The 27,112-nt window shown below is 46.5% G+C and overlaps 1 protein-coding gene across 1 annotated transcript in view; it reads left to right on the plus strand.

Annotated features, from left to right (window-relative positions):
• The first annotated feature begins 9,109 nt into the window (after positions 1–9,109).
• ERBB3 (erb-b2 receptor tyrosine kinase 3) overlaps positions 9,110–27,112 on the plus strand; it is a 78,200-nt gene continuing 60,197 nt past the window's right edge. The window contains exons 1-8 of the mRNA XM_084829773.1: positions 9,110–9,199; positions 9,869–9,971; positions 10,628–10,766; positions 11,846–11,986; positions 12,805–12,818; positions 13,189–13,276; positions 16,057–16,201; positions 16,559–16,642. Of these exons, the coding sequence (XP_084685899.1) occupies positions 9,110–9,199; positions 9,869–9,971; positions 10,628–10,766; positions 11,846–11,986; positions 12,805–12,818; positions 13,189–13,276; positions 16,057–16,201; positions 16,559–16,642 (804 nt within the window). The remainder of the gene's footprint in view (positions 9,200–9,868; positions 9,972–10,627; positions 10,767–11,845; positions 11,987–12,804; positions 12,819–13,188; positions 13,277–16,056; positions 16,202–16,558; positions 16,643–27,112) is intronic.

Consider the following 27,112-nt stretch of genomic DNA (forward strand, 5'->3'; position numbering starts at 1 on the left):
TCCACCTGAAGTGGCTGAAGGGCCTCGTGTTCATTAGCAAGTTCAACTCATGCTAATGAACACGAGAGCACTATGTGTGTGTGTTGTTTGTGTGTTTTTGAAAGTCGCTGGGAAAGAGTGTATTTGGCAGAAAAGCAATGTGTTAAATCATCATCAACAAATCATCTGGCGCTGTGGCCACAGTAGGCCATTCAGTGCCAAGCTTTTGTTCGCACCCCTTGGCCGGCGTCATGTGTTCTCGCAGAAAAGAAGAATTGCGAAGCAGACTGCAAAACAAGGGATCGATCGTCGTCATCATCGCGTCAGTTTCTTTCCTTGTTGTGGACTTGCAGGAGTTGTTTTGCTTTTTTATCTCTTCACCTACTGCATCTGTTTTGCTCTCCACAGGTGCTTCTGCAAAAAGCTTGCAGGACGGGAGGCCTTGGGCAGGGTCAATCAGCACACCTAACGCCCATGAGTCAGTCACAGAACTCCTGGGTGGTGCCAGAATAAGCTCCTTTTGCCAAACTCTCCTTGCAGTGACAATTTCTCTCCCCTGTCAAGGCTGGTTAGACTTGCACTGGCACAGCTGATGTGCCATTTGGTTTTCACGCTGCATTTCTGCTGATGTGCAGTCCGCCTGTTGCTCTTTGCACTGTGTTGCAAGGCAATTGTACAGCAGCTGTTCACCAATGAATAACGAGAGAAGCAAAAAACAGGATTGCATCCAGACCTACTCATACTTAGAGCAGACCCACTGCAAACAAGTTAGTCATGTCCCATTGATTTCAGTGAGTCTGTCGTAAGTATGACTAAGTCTGGATCTAACCCAATGTCACATCAGTAGGTGTAATAATCGTTATCTCTGAGACCAGATCCCTGACTGCTGATTATCTTCTATGTGTTGCTGTGAGTTTAGGGAGATGTCGTATCTTGCAACCTATTTGGCTGTCTGCAATAGACAGCTGTGCCACTTTTCTAACCTTCAGTGCTGCTACCTGCTTGTGAAGGTAGTGGTTAATGAAAAAGGCACACTGAAACTGATCAGGAAGCACCTCTTCAGTCCCTTCCCAACTGTTCAGACAGTGTGAAATCCCTTTGTCTTTTCTGTGATTGAATTTCCCCTTCCCGGAGAAAACAATTATATTCTCGCTGTGTTAGGGAGCTGGTGTTTGATTTTTTCCTCTCCAGTGTTGCATGGCAGCACAAGGGCCAAGTGTTGTCAACCTTGTTTATGTTTTCACCAAGAGTATTTGCTAATGAGCTCTCTTGCTCTCCACCCTGGGTTATAATAGAGGCCAGGCTTTCCCGGTTGCCCGAAACCAGTTTTGTGTCAACATTCTTGACCTCTGCTAATTGCTTTCCCCTTGTATGCTGCAGCCATTGTGATGGAAAGAAAAACAAACAGTGACCATCAGATAAACAGGAAAGAAAACCATCTCCCTCCTCTGTAGAGATCCCAGTTAAAAACACACCTGCTTAAGCAATGCTGAAATTGGGAAGAAATTATCACCTTCATTTGGTTATGGTTTTGTTCTCACGTATAAGCTGGCCCAAAACCAACATAAAGCCTTCCATGTTTTGCATTTTTTTTAGAGAGAAAGGTATAAGCGTCTGAGCTTTCAGTGCACCTGTACAGACTTCCCTTGGCTCTTTCCAAGTGTTAAAAGGCACAGAAAGCACCCTGAATTTTTCCAGAACTGGATCTCTAGGCTCTGCCCTAAACATGTTCATTTCATTTTAATGTCTGGGTGCTTCCACGGGATGTGGATGTAACACAAGCCTTGACTTGTCACCAACACTTATCCTTAGGAGATGAGATAATAATGAAGATGATATTTTGAGCTTGTATGTGATGCTTCTTTCTGTCGTTCCAGAAATATTTTGGACTATGGGAAAGGTATTCTAGACAGGTCTCTTTCAGACATTCAATACCAGACCATCCTTCTATATGTTGCTGTGACTTTTAGAGAGATGTTGTATCTTGCAACTTATTCTGCTGCCATCATTACACAGCTGTGCCACTTTTCTAACCTTTAGAGTTGGGAAAGGTACTCTGGACAGGTATATGTTTCTGCATCTCTCATGTATAGACATGAAACATCAAAGGGGATCCAATGCACAAATATGGTGTTTGGCCATGCATTGGATGCGTTGCTTAAGACTAGAGCAAGTGATGCAAACACCTAGTCTAGCCTTGGTCCAGGATTCCCTTCAGTTGACATTGGGACAAACCCATTGTACCAAACTAGGTTAAAGTGTAGCTTCTACAAGGGCACCCTGTCTAGATCTGAAGACTATGAGTGATAAGAGGAAATCTCGTCTTGCCCACCCTGAGTGCTGTCATGCCATCTCTCTGACACCCCAGTATATCTACTCATTAATGCTCTTTGTTCATATCAACATCTCTGCACGCAGTCACAGCGCCGCCACCACACACTTTCCTCAGAATGGCTCCCTTCCAGAAAGAGTATTCATGTGTGTGTAGGATGGCTTTTATGGTCGAAAGCTATGTAGAGTTCCCAGTTCCTGCCCAATTCTCTGCTCTGTTAATGGGCTTAACCCCCTCCCCCCCACTACATAGATTTTTCTATGCTACAACAAAATAATTGTATCTTAGACTTGGGAGGGACCAGAAAATCATCCACCTGGACCCACCCTGCCTCCATGTGGCATTAGCCACAGATTGGCTCCCAGCAGATTAACCTGCAGTGGAGGCAGACAACTGAGATGCGTGATGCTAAAGTGCCTGCAGGATGCCCAGCTCCAGCTGACGTGATGAGCAAGTGAATCAGAAAGACGCATGTTGCTGGGAAAGGAAGGGAAGGCTGGGAAGGCCAAACTCCGAGTGCCACACCGAGCATCATTATTTATTTGTCACATTTATATCTCGTGCATCATCCAGGACTGCAGGGTAGCTTCTATGGAGCTATTTAATTTTACATTTACAACAACCCTATGAAGTGGGCTTGGGTAAGAGGCGAGTGACATGTGCAGTGAACTTCCTGCCCAAGGAGGTAACTGAGTCCCAGATTCCCAACGTCTAAAGCCAACGTTCTTCCCACTTTCATTAGCTGCACCGTCGATGGGAGTTGCCATGGACAAATCTGGGTGTGGGGGTGAAAGAGAAAAGCATGTAGGGTGTGTGTGTTTGGGGGCTGATTCCAGGGTGCCATGCATATTCTTGTCATAAGGCTGGGAGAAGGAGCGTATGTATTGTCAGGGGGATAAGCATCTGTGGGACTGAGATGGGCATGATAAAGAGGCAGTGACCTAACAATGGAGCTTATTTCTCCAACATATTTATTTCTGACTGGAATATGTCCAGTTTCCAGCCATTGGGTCAGACTCTGCCTCCCACTCTGAGATTAAAGGTCTCTTTGTTGCTGGGGCTCCTCTTCTTATTTGATAAGTTTTAAAGGACCAAACGTCTTAAGTCTCTTGCTCAATGTTTAACTTGGAATATAAGAAGTGTCGGTTGACAAGTGGAGTGAATTCACAATCCTAGTGTTTACCTTTATTTGAATTAGATAATGAATGCAGGGAATTCATCACCAATTAATTGTAATCTAGGGTCACTGGGTTTTGCCCTCCTCCCGAACCAATTTTCAGTGCCAGATATGAGGGAGCTGGTTGTGGTGACTCCCCAAAGAGAGAAAGGCACTTTGCATATGGTCAGAAACTTTGTGCATCCTCTCCAGCCACCTTGCTGGAGAAATGGCTCCTGCGAAAACATCCTGTTGAATGGGGTTGGGCAGAAGGTGGGTTGTGGAGCACCGGCAATTTCTGGTGGACCATCTAGTGCAGGGATACGGAACCTCTGGCCCATGGGACTAATCCAGCCTGCAGAGGTTCTGCGTCTGGCCCCCTGAGGCTCCTTGGGTTTCTCCAGGGGACGGGCTGGGCATCCAAGCCCCCGGAATTCCTCCCCCCAGAGGAATCCTTGCTGTTTTCTCCAATCTCAGCGGGGATAACATGGAGAATGTGAGTGGTGGGGGACTCAGTTGTTGCTGGCAAGAACGGCTGCTTTTCCAGCACGGGCCGAGTTCTTTCACGTGCTACACACTGCCCCAAGACAAGGACAGGCTGGTGCTGGGATGAGCAGCAGCTTCTCCTCCCAGCCTGACTGAGTCTCTTGTCTCCCAGCATGGAGAAAGGTAAAGTGTGTGGGGGTGATAATATCCAGCCTTCAGAGGGCCTGGTGGAGGGCAATCCCCCCCCCCCATTTTTGTTTCTGGACTCAAGATTCTCATGCTTGCTGTTCACTGGGATTCTTGCAAAGAGTACTGGACCTTGTTCCGATTCAGAAAGGTACTTCATATGTTCTTAAGCAAGAGTGCATACTCAGGACCACTCAACACAGCTTAATTATGCCTTAACTGTTCAGAAATCCTGAGTCTGAACTCTTGTTTTGTAAATGTAGAGTTCATTGGCAGACCAAAGGGTGTCTAGTTGTTAAAGTAAATCACTGAAGACAGGAATCAGGCCACCACAGATAAAGAAGAGAATGGTACCAAGACTGGACATTAGCTTGTTCAACTGCTGCAACTTGACATGGGAGAACTCTAGCTGATATTGAAAACAATATGTATTACATTTGTATCCCACCTTTCCTCCAAGGAGCTCAAGGCAGCATACATGGTTAAATTAAGCCATGGAGGGCTGTTGTGTCATGCGAACCAGGTTACTGTGTCTTATAATCCACCAACAAAACCTGCATTAAAAAAAAATGAAGTAACTTTCCAAGTTTTAAAGTACCTCTCAGAAGTTAAATATGAAAAGGCTAGAACTTTCAAACTGGCCCAGTGTTTCATCTCAGTCCAATTTTGGATCTGATGCATGAGGCCTAGAAGGTAATTCCATCAGGGCTGTCCCAAGACATGCAGCCCAAAGTGCCTTGCAATGGCCTAGAGCAAGGGAAGGGAACCTGTTGCATGTCTCCAGATGTTGCTGGATACCAGCCCATTAGCCCCAGCCAGCATGGTGATGGGAATTCAACCACATCTGGGGGGGCACTGGTTCCCCACCCCTCGTTAAGAGGATGCAAGGGCCCAAATCTTGGGATGAATGAAGCTCACTCTATGGCCTTGAACCTCCTGTTAGCCCTGCCAGCCTAGCACAGGTCTCTTGGGAGGATAAATGGGAATTGGAGGGGGCAGAGCGAAGGGCATTGAGTTGCACCCTCTTCCCAAAAGCCAGGCCATTCACCCATCACTCGCCCATAGTAAGCCTATGGAATCCAGAGTTCAGCATGCCACGAAGCTAGAGCTGATGTGAGCGTAGTGCAGAGGTGAGCAACCTCGGGCTTGTGGGCGTAATCCAGCCTTCATTGTCCATCCGGCCTGTGGAGGCTTGGGCTCCCTCTATCCTGGTCCAAATGCCCACTCAGCCATGACGCCCACAGGGCGAGCATCTCTCTGCCTAACATACCTTACTGTAGCCTCCCTCAACCTGGCATGCTCCAGATGTTTTGGACCACAACTCCCAGGATTCCTGACCATTGGTTAAGCTGTCTGGGACTGTTGGGTGTTGAAATCCAAAACACTGGGTGGAGGGCACCAGCTTGGGGAAGGCTGCCTTGCAGGGTTGTTAATGAGGGTAAAATGTGGGGATGGGGGCAGGAGCCTTGTCTGCCACCTTGAGCTACTTGGAGGAAAGGTGGGATAGAAATCAATAAAATGGGTGCCCTGCAAAGTCAGAAAGTTATGGATAGGTGCTCCACGTGGCTCAAGCTGCCTCTTTTGTGGCATCAAATCAATCCTTCTGCAGGGTCCCTAGCCAATTTGACCTGGTGGAAAGACCCTCCCCATTCAATGTGCGCTTCATTCCTAGACAGGGTCCAGGAGAGCCGGCGGTGCTAATGCAAATCCACCGAGGTTCTCCTCCAGTGCCCTGGGGAGCTGCGCCTGGGCCTGCAAATTCTGTTTGGGCGGCATTTGGGGCCCACTTTCCCCGCCTGTCAAGCACAGGCTCCTTCTTGGGGCTCTGCTCTGCTCTCTGCCCTGTTTTTCAGCAGACTCTGATGCAGGCAGCCCAACCTGTGTGGTGTGAGCTCTAGCTCCGGCCAAGGGGCTGGCCCCAAGCTCTCCATCTGCGCATACTGCATGTTGTCAATGCTTTGTGTGGCCAAGGCCGGGGAGGATTTCCCTCCCATCTGAATCACTTCTGCAGGGACCTTTCGCAACAGCAGGTAGTGCTTGCGCTCTGAGTAAATTGCTACGAATGAAAGCCGGGCGGAGGGAAGGGAGACTGCCTGCTCGTGAAGCAACTCCAAGCAACAGCAAAAACAAAGGAGGAGGGTAGCAGAGGGGTGATCAGCCGGAGGGATCATCTCCAAACAAGGTGTTGAAAAACAGCATGGCTGCTGCTGCCTCCCTCCACCCATAACCGGGGTGTGCCACCTTCTCCTGCCCTGCTAGCACAGGGCTCCTTTACAAACAGAGGACTGAGTCACCGAAAGAGAAACAAGGTGTCACAGTGGTTAGAGTGGGAGGGATGGACGGACATTAGGAAGGCCCATGGGATCTGTCACTAAGCAGTCCCAGGACAGGACATGGGATTTAGGGCAGGAAAGTTGTCCGTGGAAGAGAGTACTTATGAAGTGAGGATTCTGTGTCTTCTTTAATCTCTTATTTTGATCTTATCACCTCTCCACTACCTTTTACCAAGGTGCTCTGCCAACAGTCTCCCACTAAATAAAGGCGTGTTAGATCAAAAGTGATTAAGGTTGCAATCCTGTACCCATTTACCTGGGAGTAAATTCCAGTCAACTCAGTGGGACTGATTTCTGAGTAGGCACATAGCTTTGTGCTGTAAATCCTCTCTTTCTGTGCGTGTGTGAATGTGCGTGCGCAATATGTGGTCAGAGTGTTGAACTGGGACGCAGGAGATCCGGGTTCTAGTCCCCACTCGGCCATGAAGTTCACTGAGTGAGTTTGGGCCAGTCACTGCCTCTCAGCCTAACGCACCTCACAGGGTTTTTGCGAGGATAAAATGGAGAGGAGGAGGAGGAGGAAGAAGACCATGTGAGCTGCCTTGGGTTCCTTGCAAGAGGACAAAAGGCAGGATGTAAATGTATTCATACATATTTCCCTCACTCTGCTGAAATGAAGAAGACTCCTGAGTGCAGGGAAACCCTGGAGGCGCAGCCTGCTCTCTGCGTTCCCTCTTGCCTTGCTAAGATGGGAGAGGAGGAAGTGGGTGGAGAGCAAACGCCTGTGGCACAGGTGTCCCGGTGCCCTCCAGTGCAGCTGCCTGTGCTAATTTTAGGCGCTTCAACTTTGACATTGCCCCCTGTAAAAATGCCTTTCCAAGCCTGCCTTCTTCGACATTCTTACGCCTCCTCCCGACAGGGGATACTCCTTCAGAGCGCAGACATGGCAGTGAAGGAGCAAATCAGGCTCTGCTAGAGGCAGTTTTCTAGTGAATATCATGGAAGTACATGACGGGTTTAGTACAGGACAGACTCCACCAAACCGTCACGGGGACTATTTATTAATTAGTTTGTATCTTGTAGTTTCTCTGAGGAGCATGAGGTGATAGAACAAGGCCTGGAGTCAGGGCTGGGGGGCTAGGGGGGCTGCCCCCCAATTTTATCTGCCCCCCCTAATTTTTTTTACGAACCCATAATTATAAAGCAGTTTACAATTGTTTCTTTAAAAGGCCTGCACACCAGATGAACTGCTCCCCTTCTTTTTTGGCAGCCACCCTCAGAACTTTTAGGCTGGCTACAGGCCTGGGCAGAACCCCCTTTTTTCATCATCACAACGTGAGAGGTAAATGTGGATTGTGTGAGTACGGCTGACCCAAAGTCACTTCATAAGCTGAGTGGGGATTTGAAGCCACGTCTCTCTCCCCCCATCAGTCTTGATAACCACTAGGGCATAACGTACAAATTATCATGCTTGGAAGACAATTTTGGGGAAGTTTTCCTTTGGGTGTAAAAAGCTTGTCCTGTTTATAACTTCTCGCGTTTTCTGGCCTAGGGCAGAATTAACACCACATCTCTGCCACAAATGCGTTACTCCCAAAATAGACTTATCAAAGCCCCTCTAAAATCTAAGGGCAGGTGGGGAGGGGGACAAAAGGGCAGCGGGCGAGATGGACGGGGGGGGCAGGGAGAAGCCCCCAGCTGAGGGGAATGTCTCACACACACACCCAGCTTAGTGGCACATTTAAAGGTATAGGAGAAAATTCCAGGTTGCTACCTGGCAGTGTTTTGTCACTCCTTCCTTCATCTTGTCTTCAACTAACCATAATTGAGATTAACCACACGTTAGGGTTCAGATGGTATGCTAAACCACTGTTCCTTTAGAATGGAAGCAGAAGCTTTCACTCTCCTCGTGGCCATGCCAGCGGAGAGGGGAAGGGAGGGTGCACAAAACTGAGGCTTGTTCTTGTAATTTTAAACCATGGTTTAATATTATGCCCATTATTTAGCATTCTGCTGGAACACAGTCATTGTGAGCTTTGAATTCTGGCACAGGGCAGCCCTCCCTAACCTGGAATCCTCTAGATGTTGTGAATTTCAGCTCCCATCATTCCCAGCCAACAAGGTCAATGGTCAGGAACCCTGGGAGTTGAACCCTGGGAGTTGTAGTCCAAAACAACTGGAGGGCACCAGATTGGGGCAGGCTGCCATAGGGTGTCACGGCAGATACTATTCCTATAACTATACTACTACTGCATATTTATACAGTGCTTTTTGAGTGTTCAGCATTCTTGATCTATATTATCCCACCCATCTGTACAACAGCCCTATAACGTAGTTCAGAATTATTATCCCATATTGCATATGGGAACAGGTTCAGACTGAGACGTAGAGAAGCCATTAAGGCCACTAGAAAGCTCGTGGTTGAACCAAGATCTGAGCTCTGGGCTTCCACACTCAAGCACTCAAAACCCAGGTCCAACCAACTAGATAAAGTCAGTGGTGTAACAATAAATGGGTCGAAGCCCTCTTGATCGCACATGTGGGACTAAAAATGTTTCTGCCACTAAAAACCCATCATGTACCTGTCTGGTGCCCTTGTTCTCCCTGCCCCCATAAATTCTGCGTGCACAGGAAAAGTATCACGCATATTATCCATTATAGATAAGGGTGGTGAATGTCTTCCTTCTCTCTGATGTCATGGTGGCAAAGCCCCAGTTGGCACTAGGAACAGAAAGGGTGGTTGCAACTGACAAGGTTCTGTGGCAGTTGGAAATGGCCAAGTGCCAGGTATGAGAACACGATTGGCAGCCGATGATTTATAGAAACCTGAGCTTTAGCTTTTGGGATGGGAAGTAGCTGGGATTTAGTAAATCAAGGACTGTGTTCTACATCTTTTTGTAAAAACCAACTTCCTCCTGAGATTGGTTTTGAACTCTGATGACTCTGATTATTCTCAAGCTGTGAACTCAGCCTACACAAATGGTCGTCATGTAGTGTGTACGAACAATGATTGTTTGTTGTCGTCAGCATTATTAATCATTTAGAAAGCACCTAAAATTTACTAAGCACTGTACAAAGATTAAAAAAAGATAAAAGGCAGTCGCTGCTCAGAGCCATACAGTCTAAGAGATGCAACACAAGAGGAAAAACAGATGGGAGGGCAGAAGAAAATGCTCGTGGATTGTTGTGTGCTAAATGCAAGTTTCAGGGAGCTAGACTGTTTGCCATCTTTCTAGAGCAGAAATGCACAGCTCAGGTTCAAACTTGTTTCAGGCTTTGCATTGTAGTTCCAGAAGAGCAGCAGTGCGGAGAGGAGTATTTATAAACAGAAGCATGTAGAGAGGATCAGAGACCTGCTCAGTATGGGGATGCATACACACCATGCTGTCATGTCTCTCACTGCTGACCACCACTCCCAACTGCCACAGAGCCATCAAGCTCCCTTTGATGGTCCAGGGTTCCTTTGAGCACTGCATTGATACCTTTCCACTCTTTGCCAAAATCACCCACGTTCTGCCTATAGGAGACTGGAACGCTCATAAAGTATTCGAGCGGATTGGTTTGGCGGTGCTCTGCTGACAGCGCCAACTTTTTAAAAGAGAACTTTGCAGAACTGAATCTGAGAGCCCCTCTGTCTTCGCTCAGCCTGGGGGAATGATTTCATCTGCTTCTAGTGTTCGCTGTGGCCAGGGGTGCCATTTCTGGCTTCAGTAGTGGGCTGGTGGGGTAGAAGGAGGGAAAAAGGGTTTTAGTGTGGGAGGGGAGATCCAAAGGCCTGCTCTTGGATAGAATCAAAATCCAATTGCCAAAAACCCATGCATTTTAAGAAAAGCATTCGTTGCGGTTACTGTTTTATACCTCGTAATAACTAGCAATGTTCCTGAGGGGTAATCAGGTGTGCTCTGTAACAAGGGGCGCGCAGGGCAATGATTTCCCCCTCTGTAACACACACCCCTGACTATGGAGGTTCTACACCTTCATGGCCCAACAGTTCCTTTTGGCAGGATGTTCTTTGCAGTACAAAACAGCACAGAACAAAAAGCTAGGGTTGCTCCTTTCCATGAATTCAGTGCCTCCACGTCTTCCATCTCCTCCCAACTATCCTTCCCCCCACCCCCTCCCGCTTACTTTCTAGTCAGGGCTTAGCCAAGCTTGACCACCTCCTTTCGCTCTCCCTGAGTCATTTTCTGTCTCACCTTTTGGTTTGACAATAAGGGAGACGGGGAGAGTATGAGGGTGGTCAGGGTGGGCTGGGGGACAAAGACAAGGACATTTCCCAGAAGGGGAGAGATAAAACACTGGACAGCAAATCCAAAAATGGAAACGAGCCGAAGCCGCAGCCGTGTAGCCAGAGGCAAGCATTGTGTATGTGTGTTGCTGGGCGTGTAGGAATGTTGATGGTGTAGTCCTTGGTTTCACGTGGCAAATACCAGCTCCGCAAAGGAATGCATGTAGATTGCTTCTGAGGTGGACTTGGCATTGGTGGGTTTTATCCAGAAACTGCCAAGGGCTGCTTGGAATGCAGGAACTATTTAACAGAACTGCAGGTGGGATTTTTAAAAAAAGTATTACCGATACAGATAAAACCCATTTAAATGTAAAGCATGTGATTTCATCTCGGCACGTATCAGTGCTCTCTACCATGCCTAGCAGGGCTGCGTGTACTCTGTACCAAGTTAACCCAAGTTCTGGGCCACAAAATGCTGAATTCTGCCATCTGAATAAATCAGTGTCAATTTGCATGTTTTACTGCTTCTGCTACTCATGGGGAAGGGTAAAGAGCCATGCAGGATGCTGAAAAACTGCTCAGATCCAACCCCCGCCCCCGTCTTTGAGATTTAACCAGACATCCTCTAGTCTGTCTTTGCAGGCGGGGGTGGGGCATGGGGACTAGAATCTTGTGATTGTTTTAAAAAGCAGCAGTTCTCCAGGTGCTGAATTCTGAACCACTAACAAGTTCTGCTTCCGCAGAGTGCGCTCGCAGACTGCACAGACGTGGCTGTACCTGTGCTTTCTAACATTTGCTTAGCATTTGCTTCTGCAGCTTCTCCATCATGTAAGTTGGAGGGAGCTGCCTTTCCTGCTGAGAACATGAATTTCTCTCTCTCTCTCTCTCTCTCTCTCTCTCTCACTCTCTCTTTCTCTCTCTCTTCTTTTTAATCTGGGGACATGGCGCGTTCTGTCTCTGTAGCTCTTTTGTTTCAAGCTAGTCGCTGCTCTGACAAGCAGGCATTATAGAAAGGCCCCTAATGGGCTGCAGCAGGGGAAGGAAAGCCAGTCCAGCGCCTTTTCCATGCAAAGGCATAAAGGCGCCCCATTGTGTAGCCATGACAGCCATTTAATTGGAGGGGGCTGTGGGTCAGGACCCCAGGGCAGCCTGCGCCTCAGAAACTCCTTCCACTTTTGCCACCCACCCACCACCACCCTCTATAGCAACCCAGGCCGAGGCTGTGGGAATGGAGGGACGTTCACTCCAACCTCTCTACCCATGGAAATAAGAAAGGCTGGGCAGGTCCTTCTTGCCATGGGAGGGAAAGTGGAGGAGGGAGCAGAGACAGGATCAGAAGATGGAGGGTATCAGAGTGCCATTTTATTCTGTGTCTGGCAGTCAGTCATGGGAAGAAGAAACAACTTAAGCCCTGCCCCCGAGAGATCCTGTTTATCCTCCCTTGTCTTCCCTTCCCCTATCTTTGAAGGCTTCATCATCCCTGCCTTTTATTTATTTTATTACACTTATGTGCTGCCTTTCTTCCAAACAGCTCAAGGTGGCATACATCCTTTCCCCTGTAATTTTATCCTCACAACAAGCCTGTGAGGTAGGTTAGGCTGAGAGAGACATATCTGTCCAAGGTCCCAGTGAGCTTTATTGCTGAATAGGGATTTGAGCCTGGGTCATGCAGGTCCAGGTCCAACGCTCTAACCCCTGCCCTATAGCATACTGGCTCTCCTGCATTCTGTATTCCCAGCTTTAAGGGCTGGAAAACCTGAGGGTTTAAAACGAAAACAAAATAAAAGCTGAGCTGCTCAGGATGTCGAGCCCTGCCCTGTATACCCATTGCTGCATTTGCATGAGACAGTTGTGCAGGCCTGATTCAGTTCTGCCTGCTTCCTTCCCAATACGCCTCCCCCCTCAAAGGAGCAAGAATATTTTGTTTGTTTACTGAAATGGATGACCTGTCAAATGTGTGTTTTCTTGGTGCCCTTGCAAAGGGGAGTGTCTGCTGTATTCCCTTAGAGGATCTCGTCCCGGGAGTCAACCCTGTCCCATTCAAGTCTCTTTCCCCACGCTCTGCTGTCTCTGGATGGAAAAGCCCTGCACGATGCTTTCTCTGCACTAAGGGTTCCTTTCTGGCAGCTTGGCCACTGTTAACTTTCATGTGTGCTGCTCTCAGGGCTGGCGTCAAAGGTAGGCATGGTTGGGCACTTACCAAGGGGCCATGCCCCAGCAGGGGCCCACTGACAAGAACTCCCTGGACTTGCTCCTCCTCCTCCCCCTTCCTGCAACCTGCTTGTTCATCTGCCACGTGCTCTGGCCCAGAGAAAGATGGCGGTGAGAAGGAGGAGCAGTAGATGCCATTGTTGACTGCTTGCGCACTGGCTCTCTGCCTGTCGAGCAAGCCAGCCATAGCAAAGGTGAGAAAAGGGGGCAGGAGCAGCTGGGGACAATGGCAGTGCGAAGGCCGGCTCACCAAGGGAGGGGCTCCGCTGAGGGTGCCTTGCCCAAGGGCCCTCCAAAACCTGGAGCCGGCACTGGCTGCTCTGCATCTGCTGTGCAGGATCCGCCCCTGCCCGGGTCCATCTTCAGCCTCAGCCAGAACTGGGCATCGCACTGGCGCTGGAGGGCAGGCGCAGGACATTGCCAGGGTGGGGTTGTCTGGCACAGGTCTGCCTGCAGCATCTATTGCCGAGGAAAGGTTGCACACACTACAGCCCCCCTCCCAAGCTGGGCCCCTCCAGATGTTTTGGACTACATTTGCCATCATTTCTAACCATTGGCCATGCTGGCCAGGGCTGATGTGAGTTGAAGTTCAAAACATCTGGAGGGCCCCAGGTCGGGGAAGGCTGCACCACAGGAATGGGAAGGGTTGCCAGCCAACCGGGGTTTTACTGGACTGAAATATAACCATAATCTGCCTGGTCCCCAGGATTTGGGTCATGACTTACTAGGGCGCACCTGGCTTGGCCTTGCTCTGCCAAGTTCCTCTAGGCACTCCCATGACCCACAGACCTGGGTCGCTTCAGACCGAGGGCTCCTAGCACCACCAACCAGCAGGCACTGTGCATCCATTCCCTATTTCCCTCCGTAACGGATTTTCCATGGTAAGAAAAATGTTGAAGAAGCGGTGAGAAAATGTGGGAGAGTTACAAATGGAAGGCAACAACTTCAGGACCCCCCCTAGAATTCATGAATGAGGCAGGGTGACTGCACCCTCACAGCCTCGTCTGGAAGCACCCTCAGAAGCAGAGCAGCACCAGCAGGAATGGCTGAGGTCTGGGGGCACTTTTCCCCCTCCTAATAACTCCTGTCTCTTTTCTTGCACTTGAAATATACTGCAAGCTGCCTTTGGTTAGGAAGGGGGGGACTAAATACGCCAAGTAAATAAATAAGCAAATAATACAGCACAACGTGCCATCACTAGCAAATCTGACCTGGGGGGTGGAGAGAGAGAGAGAGAGAGCACATGCATTCCCAGTGCCAAACAAGGCAATCGGTCAGATGCCGAGCATTAGAAAATCCCATGCATCAAATTTTCCCAAAGGAAAAGTGGGGTATTGGGGGGTGGGGGGTGGAGAGGGACAGAATGCAATTCCATGCCACTGATCTAATTGGAATTACAGCTGAAACCTTTGAATGCAGACGTCTTCTATGTTTCCTGTTGCTTTTGCCCTTCCCTCCCTCTCCCCCAATCTGTGGACCTTTAAAAAGGACAAGCCTTCTTTAGCAGCTACATTCTCCCTCTCTCTCTCTTCCCCGGGGAAATGTATCCCCCTTCTTCCCCCGCCCAAGCAGCCCTATCAGTGTAGCATGCCATAGATATCAGCCATATTCCATCCATGCCTTTGCTCCCCATGGCAAAAGGACTGCAGAGCTTCCATCTGATAGTATATGACAGCTTGAGCTACTGTTCATCACCGGGCACCAAAGCCTTTCAACAAACTTCTCTTGGCTCCTAGCTAAGTACTGGGGAATAAATATGGCCAAACTGTGGGCTTCTGGTGGGGAGCAGTGACGTGCCAAAGCACTGTAGGCGAAGAGCATCATTGTTTCTAGAATGGGGCAATGCAATGATGGTTATTAATATCAGCATTTATAATGGGCAGAGAACATGTGGTCCTCCAGTTGTTGTTAGACCAGCAACTCTCCCAGCCTCTGAGTAATGATGATGGGATTTGGTAGTCGAGCAACATCTGGAGGGCTGCATTCCTCCCCTCTGGGTTATAAAATTAACTTGTTGGATATGTATGAAGTGCATTGATTCTCACACAAACATGTGAATCAGATTTTTTATTTCTTTTATTTCTTTTAAGAATGTATATCCTGCCTTTGATAAGAGATTTTTTTTCCTGGACATTTTACAAATAGATCAAATGTAAAGTTAAAATACATAATCTAACAACAATGAGACCAAAAGATCTCACAGAACATCACAGATAAAATTAAGAGTTAAAAAGGCCTGGGAAAATAAAAAGTTGTTTGCCTAGTGCCAGATAGAGATCTGTGTTGGTGGCAAACCAAGCCCCCCGGGGAGAGAAACAAGGTACCACCACCAGGAAGCCCCCTTTCTCCTGTGACCACTCACCTCAAGTGTGTGTGGGGCACCTGGGGAAGGGCTTCTGAAGATGTTCTCAGTGTACGAGCAAGTTGTGCTCAGTAAAGTTGAATTCTGCAAGCTGAATACATTATGCAAATGAAGCAAATGTTCATAATTTCTCCTCTGTTTCGTGTGCATAATTTACAGCCATGGGGATCAGTAAGGAACTATGGTAAGCACTGGAACATTTCTTCCTAGCCTGTGGAAGCCCTGACCGACCCCTTGTAGTTCCTGAGACTTCACTAAGCATTGCGTATGTATTTTCACAGGGATTAAAACTTGCTTTTTTGTTTGTTTTTCAACTAATGCTGAGATTCCCAGGATGTTGAATTCCAGACTTGATTCCCTGTTGTACAAAGTGCTCACGGAAGAACACAAAGTATGCATCCCTACTTATTCTCATTTTGCAGATCAGGAGTTGAATTGAGTGGCAGTGAGTGGTCCAGGACTGAGTGTCTCTACAATCATTCTCTCTCTCTCTCTCTCTCTCTCTCTCCAGGATTAGTAACACTATCTCATGTATTTATTCCTGAGAATCCAGAGGGCATTAATTCCAAACTATTCATTCCAAATTGTTGCATTCTCCTGTTTTCCTTGTTCTTTTTTTAAAGTGCTGAATTGATGACTAGTCACTGCAGCACACTCCTTCTCACTATAGCAATGTTGTCTCGCCTGGTGTAGAGACAGGTATGGTTTTTGGAGAGATGGGTGATGGTGTGTAACTCCATCTTTTTGCTTTACTTACCACCTGTTCACCCCTAGCAGGGCAAAGTTTTATTCCTGTCAGTTTCATGCTAGCCTTCTTTTCATTCGTGTCATTTTCACTTCCAGAGCACCTTGTCAGTTTCTGGATGTTCCTGTGCTGATGTATGAACATGGCCCCTTTGACAAAAACAGCACACACTCCATTCTCCTCAGAGCAACAGTTAGCAGCAGCAATGGTGGCTCCAAAGAAACACAGAGCTCTTTCAAAAAGGTTAAATTCTAACCATTGGGGAAAAGTTCCACGTGTATAGTCCACGCTGTTGAACTGAGTCGCTGGCAAGTGAAGGCAGAGAGGGGAGTAATAGAGTAAGGTTGTTGAGGAAGAAACGTGTACACTTTGTACACTTCACCAGAAATGTGTACAAAGTGACCAGTACACTTGACCAGTACACTTGACCAGGAATGTGTACAAAGTACCAAGAATTGTGCAATTAACCCTGAGCAGGGCTAGCATTAGTAGCATTAGTAGCTGGTCATTAGAAGAACTTTGTAACCAAGAACTAGAATCTGACTTTTCCATTTTCCTCCCCACTCCCAATTCCTTTCCCTTTTGTGCCCTGTGTTTTAGATAGTAAACATGAGGGCAAGGATTGCCTTATTGTCGATCTTTGTAACCCAGTCTTTTGGGGAGGAAAAGCCCAGTAAAAATGCTGTAAGTAAATAAAGGCTCTCCCCCCCCACTTCCTAATTTTTAAGAGGGGCTATTGAGTGGGGATGAAAATGCCAGTTTTCACTGTCCAATCTCAAAATATAATCAAGTGGACTGAATAAGCTGATCATTAGAATCAAAAGAACTGATTGTTAACACTTATAGGGCAAACGGCACATTAACCAGTTCTGGATCCTGCAAAAATTTGCCATGACCAAGTCATGAGTTAGTCACGATTAACTTAAAACATGACTAAAATGTAGCAGGATTGGAGCCTAAAACTGCACTATTTCATGGGCATTCCTTCCAAAGGACGTAGCCAAATTAGTCTGGCACAGCAAAAACACCAAAGAGCTTTGTGGCTCCTGACAGACTAACAGATTTATTGTAACATACAGATAAAAATTCCTATAACATCATAGCTGGATGTTTTTGTATTCTTATTTTACGATTACTGTCATCTCTCTGAAGCCTTCTGGATGGCACAACTAGAAATTTATTTATATAGGTAGATACCATATGCATCTATATGTGCCACTTCATAAAACAGTTTAGTCACCCCATAATATCTCTTATAGGACAATCCTATGCGGTTTTACCCTGAAGGAAGTCCCATTATGTCTAATGGGGCTTACTCCCAAGTAAGTATGCATAGAATTGCAGCCTTAACCACTCTGTTATATTCACAGTCAGGTTGATAAAGTGTAGCCAAAAGGTGAGTTTATTACCCTTTTTTCATTCAGGTTTCTGGCTGGTGGGGATTATAAACTACATTTCTTACCCTAGGGAGTGATTTTGGATTAATTGCAGGGATCAGCATCTCTGATACCTTTTTCTATTGGTACCTGAAGAGGGATGGTGTTAATGCTTATAGACACCTCTTCCTGAGTCAATTTCCATATTAAATGATGAGAATTTGGCTGTTTTTACAACCATCCACCTCCAGGACACTGTTAGGAACAAATGGTTGAGTCCTTTAGATGTTGATGACCGGTGTAGACATTTTACTATACCGATGACTTAATCCTGTGGACTTTCTGCCCTCAGCTGGATCTTTACCTCACTATAAGAAACTAATGTGTTTCCATTCTTAGGACAAATGACACTTGTTCTTTTGTTGTTGTTCAGTCGTTCAGTCGTGTCCGACTCTTCGTGACCCTATGGACCATAGCACGCCAGGCCTTCCTGTCCTGCGCTCTCTCCCGGAGCGTGCTCAAGTTCATATTCATTGCATCCGTGATGCTATCTAGCCATCTCATCCTCTGCTGTCCCCTTCTCCTTTTGCCTTCAGTCTTTCCCAGCATCAGGGTCTTTTCCAGGGAGTTTTCTCTTCGCATTAGGTGGCCAAAATATTGGAGCTTCAGCTTCATTATCTGTCCTTCCAATGAGCAGTCAGGGTTGATTTCCTTTAGGATGGACTGATTTGACCTCCTTGCAGTCCAGGGCACTCGTAAGAGTCTTCTCCAGCACCACAGTTCGAAAGCATCAATTCTTCGACGCTCAGCCTTCCTTATAGTCCAGCTCTCACAGCCATACATTTTACACCTTTTGAATCCTTGAATTCTTCCAATGGAACCTGATGTGGGCCATTGAATGTGGGGAAGGAGAAGTCATAAGTGAAACTAAACCCACCGAAAATGTTTTGTCCATAAAATGCAGCGGGATTTGGACCACAAGATTCAAAATGAAAGTCTGCACTTCTTTTCTAAAAAGTAAAATGAAATGAAAAAGAAAACTCATTTTGGAAAATGAATTCAACGTTTAGAGAGGGCAGCTTCCATATTCCAATATTTTTGCAATTATAAAACATATTTCTACTGATATGTTGTAACTCCCTCAAGATGCTTCTGATATTATTAGAGCTTTCATGAGTCACTGAATGCTGTGTGAATTATATATGAAATAAGGCCTAGGGGCCTAGGCGCATAGAACCCAGGGACCTTGTTGCAATGAAATATGCAAAATTATATCGGAATCTAGCCAAAGACAGTTTCAGTGTTGGCAAAATGGAACCCAGTTTGGCAAGGTAATTCTTCCTCCAAACCCACCTTTTCTGTGAAGCTTTTTACACAGATTCTTTGACCCGTACCCTACCACCGCCTACCACTTAAGGCTGCACCCCTATGCCCATCTCTATGGGGGTAAATCCCATTCAACACAGTGGGACTTTCTTCTAAGTAAACATGCATAGGATTGTGTTAGCATGTGTAATTTAAATCAATGCATATTTGTCCCCTGTTCAATCTTGCTTCAATCCCTCACCTTCTCCTCTGGTCTCCACTGTGTTGAATTTTACACTGTAAGCTCCTTGGGGCAAAGCTCTGGACTTTCATACTTCATAAACTGCCATGCATATTGAGGATGCTATATACACAATTACTAGATTCCTTCTGCATGTTCCTGTTTACAGATTCCCACCCCCCGCCGCCACAAACGTGGGTTTTGAATCCCAGTATAAGGTTTCACAGATATTTTTCTGATCTAAATTTCAGTAGGATCAGAATCTAAATAAGTGTTGAAGCTAGAGATTATGGACACTCAGGCTGCAATCCTATACACACTTACCCGGGAGTAAGGCCTGTTGAACTCAATGGGATGTACTTCTAAGTCACTGTGTTTCGGATTCTGCTTTCAGGATGCAATCCTAAGCATACTTGCCAGGGAGTACGCCCCACTAAAAAAATAGTGAGTCTTGCTTTTGAGGAAGTATGCATAGGATTGCAGTGCAATACTATGAGATGCACCATGAAATGCCAGCCACTGCAAGTATGTCTGGCAAGTCCTGTGCCATAGGATAGCACCTAATTTAGCCTCCAAAATGTAGCAGGCTTGAATGTAGCTTGACCCTCTTGAGACTGCTGGGATTGTAAGTGGGGAAATGGATTTCACAGTGCAAGATGGACCATGGAAGTGACATGCAGCTCTGTGGGCTTTACAACAAGCCCTTTTGTGGGATGACAGGTCCTCGAAGACTTGGCACACTCCCCAGAAGTTTCCTAGTTTGGCTTTGATGAATTTGCTGAAAACCTCCTTTCAGTCCCCATAGGACTGGTCAGAAACAGAAGCTGCAGTTCAAGTTTTGTAAAATGTTACTCTGGCAGGTTAAAAATAACTTGTTGGGCTCTCCCTTGCATTTTTAAGGAGCCTTAAGGTGATTAAAATGGAAAGGAGTGAAATATGACATTTATTCCTTATCTTTGTTATGCTCTCAGTTTGACCTTTCTAAAACCATTATTTACAAGCCGAGACCTGTATGCAGCGTTTGTGGCTTTTATCTCTGTACAAGGCTGCTGTGTTGGAACTGAGTATTCAGGGTCACAAGATGCATGCATATATGTGAGAATTCAGCATTGTAAATTCCCACATATATCTGGGAATTCACCATTGTGAACTCACATTTGGAACTTGTATTCCATTTTGCAAATTTCACAGACCAGTTCATATACTGGTTTTCAGTTCACATAATGTCACCAGTTTACATACTGTCAAAGTTCTGTAAAATATGCTAATCGAGTGTTCATTTATTTGATAATGCTGAAATTTGTGGTTGGTAATAGTTGACCTGGTTCGCACATAATGCTAAACCATGGTTCATTTAACCCATGGTTTGTTGCCCTACCCAGGGTTTATCTGACAGATAATCAAACAAGCAACAGTTTGTTTTTTTAGTCCCTGATTTGTTTGCTTCCCTCCTCCTTTGCCTGCTTCCTCACCTGTATCCCAATTGCCTTTGTGGCAGTACTGGCACGTAGAGCAGCTAGGTGTTGTTGTTTTTTTACCACTCTTGCTTCCCAGCTCTATAGCCTGGCAAAACAACCCATGAACAACCATGTAATGACAACTCATGGTTTAAAGAACCCAGAGTTCACAAACCAATAGCAAGCCATGGATTCACTTTCTTAGTTGTTCATGGTTTGTTAGCATGGCTGGGTTTGCACATCATGACAACCCAGAATTCAACAACCCAAGGGTTAAATAAACTAGGGGTTAGTGTTATGTGCAAATCAGATCTATGGTGTGCGTGTGTGTGCGTGTGTGTGGTTGGCCACATTGCAAGATATGTTTTAAACTAGGGTCACCCCATTTTTTTCAATGAGGCTCTTGTGCATTTAACAACAGCATGATGAGCAGAAATGCAACAGGTAAAGCTTTCTTGTCATCATTTTCTTTATCGGATTCTGTAGCTGATAAACCTGCACAAACCTTGGACTAAAAGTTCTCTGCATAAATTCCTGCAGTTTTCTGTCTGGATAGATAAAGTATAGGCACCTGACGAAATTTCGTACCCTACTAAGGGATGTGCTTGGGGCTATAATTTCTGTAGTGGTTTCCTGATTTGGATCCAAGATGGCTCAAAAAGGCTGAAATAGATCTACAATGTAATTGAAGGATTCATGGAAAAATCATATAGTTAACACAGGGCAGATTATGCAAAGTGCATACAGCATGAACAAAAGTCCCCTTGCTTTTCAGCTTTTCATCTGCAGATTATTGCGCACTGTTGGTCCACTTACACTATTAATGTACCACTAGTGTAAGCAGTTTTCGTGCACTGTATACTAAAATTTTAACTCATTTACCCTGCCTTCAACTGTAATACTCATGGTTCCTTGAAACTATAACCTTCAGTCTGGAGACGGTTCAAATGTATAAAGATATATCCACACATGTGCGTTAATGGGGGGATCAGGATTGTCCCACCAACCCTGCCCCTGACTCCCACCATCTGCACATGGGCCTGTGTGCGTACATATCCAACATACAAAGTCGTCAGAGATGTGAGCCATATGGGGCTGGCCCCATGATTAGGCAAGGTGAAGCACTTGTCTCAGGTGGCATATGATGGGGGCGGCATCACAACGGGCTGCCATACTCTGGAACAATGTAGGGTACAGATCGCGCATTTGCAACCGAACTATGTTGTGGAATAGGCCCCTGCAAAGGCAGGGATTCAAGGGGAGGCCAGGTGGGGCCAGCAGGTGCAGTCCTGACTCCCCCCCTGCCCCCCTAGACATACACGCTACACACTTTGGCTGTCTTCATGAGGCTTATGTTTATTCCATTTTAACTCCATGCAACTTTTTAGGTAGCGAATGTGCACGCAGAACTACTCTGTTTTGATGGAGAAATAACATATTCTGGCATGCATCCAACAAAACCTGCCAGTTGCTCTGTGATTCCAAAGGACTTTAGAACTTGTGTTTCCCAAGAAGCAGCTTCCTGTGCCACATGACAAACAACTTTTGAAAGTGGGGAAAGTTTCGAATGTAGTTTGTGATATGGCAGAGCCAGGGGATGGGGCCGTCTGCCAGGCAGAACTCCTACTGAGCATGCCCCAAACCTTGGGCATGCTGAAAGTGGCTCTTTGGAACCCAGTCTCTGTTTAGTCACAACATGATAAAGAAGCAGCGTACACAATGCTTGTACATGCAAAAACAGAATGTCCAACAGATATGCAGGGTATTTTTCATGTCCCAAAGTAATTTTATTTTAGTTTCCAGGAAAACACCAATAGGCAGAAGATTGTCCATACACTATGACTACAATACTTAATATTATAGACACACATTAATGATACTGTAAATCTCAGGGTTATCAAATTACATTTTTTGAGACAGCAAATGTATTTTTAACTTTCAGATGGACAGCAGCTGTCCAAGCTCTACCTATAGCAGCAGGAAATAGAGTCCATACTGTGCAATTAATCTGTTGGAAAGGCAGTATACACAATGGTTAACAGGAAGAACATAAGAAGAGCCCTGAAGCTGGATCAGACCAAGGGTCCATCTAGTCCAGCAATCTGTTCACACAGTGGCGAACCAGCTGTTGACTGGGAAACCCACAAATAGAACACAAGTGCAACAGCGCTCTCCTGCCCATGTTCCCCAGCAACTGGTGTACATAGGCATACAAAATTAAGTACCTCTTAATTTTGTTTCTTTATTAGAAGTACTTGTGTCCTATCTTTCCAGTGCATCTGCTTCTCTCAGGATGGCCTACAACAGATTTTTTTTTTTTAAAGCAATACATTAACACCTCTATGAATTCCACCTCTGCATATGCATGTAATCTTTTGGTATGCCTAGAAAAAGTGTTATTGTGGGTGGGGGGATGCTGGACTCCCAGTGGCCAACAGAACCACACTCCCAAGCTGGCATGTTTCCTTAGACAGGAGTTGCCTTATAGCAGGGCAGACTATATTTGTCCATCCAGCCCACTGTTGTCTACTCTGAGTTTGAGACAGAGACCTGGTTTGCATGACATGGTAGGCCATCATGAGTTAATTCTCCCATGGGGTCTCTGTGCCACCATTTTGCATATGCAATGCATAGCAAACAACCCATGGGTTGTTTTAGGGTTGTGGGCAGTTTGTTAACCATGCCAACAACCCACCCTCGCTGCCTTCTCACAACACAACAAGCCGTGGCTTGCATATGCAAAATGGCAGCCAGCACACATCACAGAGCCCCGCGGGTAAATGAACCCACGGTAGCTTGTCATGATGTGCGAACAGGCCCAGAGACGTTCTCCCATCCTCGACTCTCTGATCTTTTCAACTGGAGCATGGTCCCTCCCCGATGAGCTGTGGTCCCTCCCCTTACACTGCTCCCATGCACATACATGCATAGTGGCAATGTGCTGTCTGGGCAACCTGCAGCCAATAAGAGTGGCAAATTAGAGCTGGGCCTGGCTCCCCCAGCAAGTCAGGCTGTAATCTTATACACACCTACCTGGGAGTAAGTCCTGTTGGACTCAGTGGGACTTAATTCTGAATAAACATGTATAGGATTGTACTGCAAATTGAGTAACACTGTGGAAGAAAGTCAATACACGGAAGTCTCACTTCGGCCAAAGAAGTTAAAGGCCATGAACACTTTGTACCATGCTAAGCAAATGTGCTACTTCCCCCCTGTTGTTAAAAAGGTGAGTGTGAGAGCATAACGGCCAAAGCCAGTTTCAGGCAAAGGCCTGAGGGGACACACTGAAGGACGTTTATGTAGGGTCAGTCTTGCTTATGGTCTGGCTCCTGAGCATTGAGGGCCTCCTGTGGGCAACATCTTCACAAGTCTTTGGCATAACCCTGCTGGCTTGGGATCATGGGGATTGTAGTCCAACACATTTGGAGGACATGGGGTTGGGCAAGGCTGGCATAACCCCTTAGTCCATTTACCCCACTGTACCCAGGACTGGCCCACAACATTTGGTGCCTGAGGGAAAGAACAAGATGGCACCCCCTTTCCATTCCATGTGAAAAAGCCGACTGGCCTGGCCATTTAATCTTTCTTCAACACTGACAATGGGACAGTGTCCTCCCAGCAGCTGGAGGCAGCAGGCTAGCTTAGGGGGAGTACAGGGCTGGCCATGTAACAGACAGTTCTCTCCTCCAACACCCTGCTGTCGTCTCCCAGCATCTGTTGCCTGAGGCGAACAGCTCGCTTTGCCTAATAACGGTAGGGCCAGCCTTGACTGTACTTCTGCCGAAATATATGCACTGGAATTAATGCATACTCCTCCTCTGTTCACTCCTGCCTCTATTTCCCTCCCCTCTCCCTGTTGCCTCTTCTGTGCTGAATATTAGATTGTAAGCTTCTTAGGGCAGGGACCCGTCTGCTTATACTGTGATGCACAGTGACGATTATATAATGTCCACCAACGCAAAGAATGATTCTTCTGAGTGACTTACAGGTGGCCATAATGATAGCTAATAATAGCAGACCATAAGAAGAGCCATGCTGGATTAGACCAAGGGCCCATCTAGTCCAGCATTCTGTTCACACACAGTGGCCAACCAGCTGTTGACCAGGAACCCACAAGCAAGACACAAGTGCAACAGCACCTTCCTGCCCATGTTCCCTAACAACTGGTGTACATAGGCTCACTGCCTCTGGTACTGGAGGTAGCACATCGCCATCAGGACTAGTAGCTATTGAAAGCCTTGTCCTCCAGGAAGTTGTCCAACCCCCTTTTAAAGCCATCCAAGTTGGTGGCCATCGCTGTGTCTTGTGGTAGTAAATTCCATCATTTAACTCTGCGCTGTGTAAAGAAGCCCTTCCTTTTATCTGTCCTGAATCTCCCACCAATCTGCTTAATGGGATGACCTCAGGATCTAGTATTTATTATGAGAGAGGAAGAAAAATGTCTCCCTATCCGCATTCTCCACCTCATGCATATTTTTATACACCTCTGTCATCTCTCCCCTTACCCTCCTTTTTTTCCAAGCTAAACAAGCCCAGCTGTTGTAACCTTCCCTCACAGGGGAGATGCTCCAGCCCCTTGATCATTTTAGTTGCCCTTTTCTGCACTTTTTCCAGCTCTACAATATCTTTTGTAGGTGTGGTGACCAGAACTGTACACAGTATTCGAAGTGTGGGTGCACCATAGATTTGTATAAGGGCAGTATGAAATTGGCAGTTTTATTCTCAATTCCTTTTCTAATTATGCCTAACATGGAGTTTGCCTTTTTTACAGTGGCTGCACACTGGGCTGACATTTTCATCCAGCTGTCCGCCACAACCCCAAGCACTTTTCTTAATTGTTCACAGTGCTTCACATACAGCATCTTCACAACAATCCTGTGAATATTATTATCTCCCTATTATGTCTTGGTGGGGTTGGGTGGAGAGGCGGATATTGAGACAAAGTAGCCTACCTAAGGCCACTTAGTGAATTCTTAGCTGAAGTAAGATTTCCGCCAACCATGTCCTGGCTCGCAGGTCATTCTCTTAACCACTATGCTAACTCTGGTCACTAAAAGGCATTTGAAGGGTTAGCTGGGTTTTGAAATAAAAACCCTGCTGGGTTAACAAGTTATAAGCAGCAAGAATGGTGAAGCATTAGCATGAACAAATTATGGGGTTGTGTAAATATCAGTGTTCTGTTTCAGGTCAGCCAGGGCCAGGGCCATGTCAATATGTGCGTTAATCTGTAAAGGAACACAGTGCGTATGTAATTATTTGCTTTGTGAAGCCTGTATCCTAGGGTACCACAACGCCCAAATATTCACTGTGAGGCACAAACTGCAGCAACAACACTGATAGAGCTGAGATAAAACGTGGAATTCCTGCAAAAGTAACTCACTCCGTTTTTCCCACCCTAGTCTGGGGTTTGGGATGCTGGAGGCCCAGCTTTTTGAAGGTCTTCCACAGCTCTTGAATGGGAAGGAATGTGGTATACTGCAGGGGTGGGCAGAAAGTAGATCTCCAGCCATTTTGGATTTCAACTCCCAGCGTTCCTGACCTTTGGCTGTGCTGGCTGGACCTTCTGGGAGTTGAAGTCCAAAACATTTGTAAATCTATCTTCTGCCCACCCCTGGTGTGTTGGATAGTATGTTGTGATTTGGGTTCTAACTCCTGTCCAATCATAACCAGTTGTATATCTCAGCCTAACCTACCTCCCAAGGTGGTTGTGAGGATAAAATACGATAATCCGGTCAACTGTCCTGAGCATCTTGGAGGAAAGGTGGGATACAAACATAATAACAATGCTCTAGACTTTGCTGTTTTCAGTAGTAAAGAGGAGAGCCTGGGATGGGTGTCCAGGTTTTCATCCCCCAACTCTCAGCTGCCTTTCTGTTGTTGATGTCTACATGCTCTGAGGGTCTGGATTTGTCCCTCTTCCATCCAATGTTTATGACTAGTGGTAACTCTTTTTAAAATTTTTATTCGCTGGCAGTCTGGTAGAGCCCAGATCCCTCTGCTCCCTTTTAGTGAATCAGCCTGTATGTGTCACCTCTCAGACAGGGAGTGGGCAGCTGGCCACACAATAAGTTGTATGTCTATGCGTACATAGTGTCTGCACTAAAAACTAGGCTTTTTCAGCCCCTGAAGATATGGTAGAGCAGAGTTTTTGGAACAGCACAGAGGGCTGCAAGCCGGGACAGGTGGCCTTTTAAAGACCCTGCTAGGCGAGCATCTTCTTCCTTTGGGCTGTGTTGTTGTCATTTGCAGAGGGTGAGGAGGGGAAGGAAGGTTTATCTAGAACAGAGGTGCAGAGCCTCAGGTCCAGGGCAAATCTGGCCTGCCTGGGATCCCAGTCTAGTTCCCCAGAAGGCCACACCCCTGTCCTTCGATGACAGATTGTTTGGTGCTTTCCCAGCTTTTGTAGTTTTCCCTGTATTCTAAAAGCCTCTCCTAAGGCTTAGTTACAGATAGTAAGAGCTTTAGGCTCAATGAGGGAAGGTTACAACAGCTGGGATTGTTTAGCTTGGGAAGAAGGAGGGTAAGGGGAGACATGATAGAGGTGTACAACATTATGCATGGGGTGGAGAATGTGGATAGGGAGACATTTTTCTCCCTCTCTCATAATACTAGAACCTGGAGTCATCCCATGAAGCTGATTGATGGGAGATTCAGGACAGATAAAGGGAAGGACTTCTTCACACAGCGCAGAGTTAAACTACGGAATTTGCTACCACAAGACGCAGTGATGGCCACCAATTTGGAAGGCTTTAAAAGGGAGTTGGACAAATTCCTG

Source organism: Heloderma suspectum, chromosome 2 (assembly GCF_057233095.1).
Source record: "Heloderma suspectum isolate Gila_16-S chromosome 2, 16-S_ref, whole genome shotgun sequence".
In the NCBI taxonomy this organism is placed as follows: Eukaryota; Metazoa; Chordata; class Lepidosauria; order Squamata; family Helodermatidae; genus Heloderma; species Heloderma suspectum.